At 36.6% G+C, this 5,545-nt stretch overlaps 1 protein-coding gene across 1 annotated transcript; it reads right to left on the minus strand.

Annotated features, from left to right (window-relative positions):
• Window positions 1-1,608: 1,608 nt before the first annotated feature.
• otos (otospiralin) lies at window positions 1,609-4,844 on the minus strand. The gene is made up of 4 exons (XM_043702915.2): window positions 4,750-4,844; window positions 4,502-4,567; window positions 4,228-4,254; window positions 1,609-2,056 (listed from the first exon to the last, which is right to left on the minus strand). Exons 2-4 carry the CDS (start codon window positions 4,557-4,559, stop codon window positions 1,827-1,829), a joined length of 315 nt encoding a protein of 104 aa, XP_043558850.1. The 5' UTR covers window positions 4,560-4,567; window positions 4,750-4,844; the 3' UTR covers window positions 1,609-1,826.
• Window positions 4,845-5,545: the final 701 nt, after the last annotated feature.

Below are 5,545 nucleotides of genomic sequence, written 5' to 3' on the forward strand. Positions count from 1 at the left end.
TGGCTTACCCCTTATTTTTAGACTGAGGCTTGAGAGTCATCTTAAGCAATGTGGGCAAATGAATGAAGCAATCCTAATTGGTAACCACCTATTGATTCTCTGTAACACATATTATTCTGGTGCTGCAAGGTTAAATAGGGTCAGTGCACTAAATGGTCATGCACCTATAAATAATTTCAACTCAGAAGTCCTGTTCAAAGAATCTATAACAATAATGTATGACAATGAAACTGTTTTTTGCATGCTTTCCTAAATTATACTGAACTAATACAGCCAGATGCACAAGCATTTTTCTTCTGTTCCTAGTAAGTTCCTTATTCACAATGTACATTTTGGCATTCACGGTCACTGCTATCGTGTATCTCCCCATAATACATTACACTGGTCAGATTCTAAAAGAGATTCCCTATAGATTTTGTTTATTTAAAATAGCTAGAGTGATTGAGGAAATTTAGAAACCTTATTATTTATGGAAATTTATGAGAAGAAACACTGCAACAGTGACTGGGAATAGTAAGATGTAAATTGTGAATAAGGCAGTAGTGAGGAACCGGAGAAAATGCCAGAGTGCACATCATCTTGCAGTATTAGGTCAGTATAAATTTAGGAAATTTTACAATGAAGAGCACCAATGCAGGGTTTTGCTCTGGATTCATAGTTCAGCAGAATAATCTTAAAATAAAGGCTTTATTTAGAGCACTAGAAATTGTAATGTGTATTAATATATTAGAACAAAAATGCTTTTTAATAGCTTGACATCACGGGAAGAGTTATTCAGGTAAATTGTGCAGTGGTTGGTGAATTGATATCAAGAATGGAGGGCAATTAGATTGCACTTTTTTCACTTACAGATATTTTAATATATTTACACTTTATCATAGAATCCCTACAGTGTGGAAACAGGCCATTAGACCCAACAAGTCCACACTGACCCTCTGAAGAGTATTCCAACCAACCCCTATTATTTTGCATTGCCCCTGAATGATGCACCTAACCTACACATCGCTGAACACTATGGGCAATTTAGCATGGCCAATTCACCTAACCTGCACATCTTTGAACTGTGGGGGGAAACTGGAGCACCTAGAGGAAACCCACGCAGACACAGGGAGAATGTGAAAACTCCACACAGACAGTCAGCTGAGGCTGGAATTGAACCCAAGTCCCTGGTGCTGCAAGGAAACAGTGCTAACCACCAAGGCATGTGCCACCCACCACTGTGGTATAATTCCAGATGTCACCAAATCCCAAATGTAGTTCTTTAGCAAATCAAATCCCATTCTATGTTATGAAAGGGAACCGTCCTTCCATTTAAAATAAACAAAATAGAGCATTCCTGGTTTTCTCATTATAATAAGGAGCGCAATTTTACATTGATTCAATAGGCATTTATGTTTGAATTCAATTAGTCATATAGACATAAATCAGTCTATGCACAATAAACTCTGAATTTATGACATTGTATATTTAAAAAGAAATTGGGCCTATTTGAAAAATTCATACAAATATTCAACTATTACAGCAACCTCACCTCCCCATCACCCACGCTAAAGCACAACAATTTTAAGTGACAGAAACAAAAATAAACCATTTCTTTCCAAAATATAATGAGGATGCATAATGTGAGAGAAGCTTTTAATACAATGCAAGCAAATTCTGTAACAGGATTATATATAAGGGATCATACAATTAATCCCTATTTAGATGCACCAGATAGATAAAGCAGATTATAATGTTACAATAATTCAGATCTAATGTAATTCACTGAAATTCTACTTGTTTACATGTTAAACCAAATGGCATCAACTCATTGTATCTTTTCTTCCCTATTCATCTGCTTCCTTTGCAATCTCGACTTGTACTTCTTGTTGTATTTCTGGTTGCTCTGGAGTGTCATAGCCCATGGTATTCCCTATAGGGAAATGAGCATAGAAAATGTGTGCCAGTTGCTGGATCCTTTCGTAGTCTCCAATGCTTCGGAAATATTCCACATATCTCCAGAAATCAGTTGTGGAGTAAGGCCAATAAGGAGGGCTTCGTTTTTCCACATGGTGAGCTACATATGGAGAGAAAATCCACAAATGGGTGCTTCTGACACACAAATACAATATGTATTTGCCACTAAAACACAATATGATAATGTAGGCAACCAAGCTATTGTATGCTACATTATTGGCAATACAAATATAATCCATATAAATTGATTTCTGAAAATTAATATATTAATATATTTTCATTATAGTACAGATACTCATCATAAAAAAAACTTTAGATGAAATGCAGATACATTGAAATAATACCATAAATGTAAAACAGGCATATTCATAACTAAATCATGTATGAATTTAAATAATAAGTTTAAATAATCTACAAATGCATAACATTTCCTGATATCAGTAAATAAGCACAAATACGCACAGTAAATAAGCACATTCTAATATCACCATTTTTTGTTACATATACATTCCTTAGCTTCTATTACTTTGGAAATTGACTATTAATTATATCCAAACTAATTAGGACTTGATGAAAACCACACATTGCTTTATAATTACATTTAACTTGTGTGATCCATACACGGAGCATTGTAAGTATTTTATCAATGTTGCCACAGAAAATAAAACTATAAGATATAGGAGCAGAAATTAGGCCATTCAGCCTATTGAGTCTGCTCCACCATTCAATCATGGCTGATAAGTTTCTCAACCCCACTCTCCTGCTTTCTCCTCATAACCCTTGATCCCCTTTACAATCAAGAACCTGTCTATCTCAGTCTTAAGTATACTCAATGACCTGGCCTCCATAGCCTTCTGTGGCAGTGAGTTCCATAGATTCACCACTCTCTGACTGAAGAAACTTCTCCTTATCTCCATTCGAACAGGTCTTCCCTTTACTCTACGGCTATGCCCTCGGGTCCTAGTCTCTCCTATCAATGGAAACATCTTACCAACATCTGGTCTGTCCAGGCCATTCAGTACAGAGGAACTTTGATTATCTGGCAGTCGATTGTCCGGCATTCCATTAACCATATCAAAATTCTCCCCATCCATGTCCTTCAAATAGCCCGCTCATCCTTCTAAACTCCATCAAGTATAGACCCAGAGTCCTCAAACATTCCTCATATGTTGAGCTTTTCATTTCTGGGACCATTCTCGTGAATCTTCTCTGAACATGCTCCAGGGCCAGTACATCTTTCTTGAGATATAGGGCCCAAAACTGCTCAAAATACTCCAAATATGGCCTGGCCAGAGCCGTATAGAGCTTCAGAAGTACATGCCTGCTTTTATATTCAAGTCCTCTCAAAATAAATGCCATTATTGCATTTGCCTTCCTAACTACTGACTCAACCTGCAGGTTTACCTTGAGAGAATCATGGACAAAAGCTCCCTAGTCTCTTTGCACTTCCAACTTCTGAATTTTTCTCCCCATTTACAAAATAGTCCATGCCTCCATCTTTCCTACCAAAGTGTATGATCTCACATATTCCCACGTTGTACTCCATCTGCCACTTCTTTACCCACTCTCCTAACCTGCTCAAATCCTTCTGCAGCCTCTCTGCCTCCTCAATGCTACCTAACTCTCTACTTAGCTTTGTATCATCAGTAAACTTAGTCAGAATGCCCTCAGTCCCTTCACCTAGTTCGTTAATGAATAAAGTGAAAAGTTGGAGTCCCAACACTGAGCCTTGCAGAACACCACTTGTCACTGGCGGCCACTCTGAGAAGGACCCTTTTATCCCCACTCCCTGCTTTCTGCCAGACAGCCAGCAGACTTCTATCCATGCTAGCACCTTGCTTCTAACCCCATGGGCACTTACCTTTCGCATTTGGCTCCTGTGTGTCAAGTATATTTGACATTTTACTTCAACTAACCTTTTATTACCTGCCAGCTTTTCATGCCCATGCAGTCATTCAAGCTATCCCCTATACAGATGCCCATTTGTATTCACCTTCCTGTGCTTTAAGCTTTCTTCTGAGGCGTAAATAATTTATTTTTCCTCTAAATCTAAAGGACCTTCAATTTACCTCTTTTGGATGTGAATCTCATTCCTGTTTTTTCTAATCTTTATTTTCTACTTGTAATAACTCTTAAATAATCCATGAATTTATTCCAAATTACATTTCAATGCTGGATTATTACAGCAAATGTAATATCAGTTATACAATTAAAAAACTCACTGGAATAAAACAAAACATATAGTATACATAGAATGTCAATTTTTTTTACCATCCGACTGTCGGATTACACTGGCATCTGCAAATAAATAAATGGAGACATGATCAGAATTCAGCCTCACACAACTCACAAAGAGCTTTTCATAGCCCTGATACAAAAAAACTTCACTTGAGCACTGCCAACACGGCATTTTCAACATTCATCTAGGTTACCGAACAAAATTAAAATCACCTTAAAGTATTTTAAAATGTCAACATTAGCTTTTCGAGCTCATAGCAATTTTGAAATTATAAAAAGTTTTGCAGCTAGATTTTACAAAACTTACCAGTTAGGATGTTGAGGAGGACAAATATAAACAGCCCAACATAGACAAACCACTTCATTTTGACTACTAAAAAAAAATTAGACATTTAATCAGTCACATCTTATTCAAATATTTAGCAGTGATTACAAATTAAACATTTTATGTGCTTTGCTAACAAATTTGCTAGTTTCAAACAAAATTTTATTTTGTTTACAGATCTATGATTCAATTTCTACTTAAAGATTTTTAAACAGAGCTTTGATACTTACATATGTTTTAAGGAATTGCAGTGATTGAAAGCAAGGCTTCAAAATAAAATTGAGCTTCAGACTTTGAACGCACTCCTGGCTAGCTGTGGGGCAAAATGTTTAAATTGGCATGGCCTAAATGACATGAAGAAAAAAACGTCACTTCTCTTGCTTGAAGATTTTTATAATGTACCCTTTCTATGAACAAACTCAGATAGTTTTTTTTTAAATCTAATGGCGCCCTCTTAAGTTCAAGCAGGAAAGGAACATTTATAAGAAGGAATAGAACTTCACAGTATTTTAATGGCATGAATTTTACTGGAGTATGGCGTCTCAGAGTATTTCTCATTAGTTAGAATTGTTCATGCACATTTACATTTTAAACATGAGATTTGAAATTGTTGACAATTTGCTTCCAGCAATGACTTCCCAAGCACGAAAGCTTACCTCCTTAGTCTGTTTGTTATCAGCAAACATTTCAGAGATAGGACAGAATAAATGTTTTGATATTTTCCTGTTAACGGACTGGTCCACAGCTTCTAGCATAAATGTGGTTTATTTGCAGAAAACGGTCAAGAAGGAATTAGTGATTGTAACAAGGTCAGCCAGATGGACTTCATAGAATATGAGTTGCCTAGTTTGGGCTGGTCCCATGAGGGAGCTCTGGCTGACAGATAAAAATATCCTGTCACTCTGACAGCTGGCTCTGAGGGAGCTGGATCAGGGTCACAGACTTTCCATGTGTAAATAAATGGTGACTTGGTGATGGGATACGACCTCTAAGAAGTTATTTCAAATGATTTTATCTCTCCCCTCA

Source organism: Chiloscyllium plagiosum, unplaced genomic scaffold (genome assembly GCF_037043375.1).
Source record: "Chiloscyllium plagiosum isolate Xiang-an unplaced genomic scaffold, Cpla_swu_hap1 HiC_scaffold_13, whole genome shotgun sequence".
NCBI lineage: Eukaryota > Metazoa > Chordata > Chondrichthyes > Orectolobiformes > Hemiscylliidae > Chiloscyllium > Chiloscyllium plagiosum.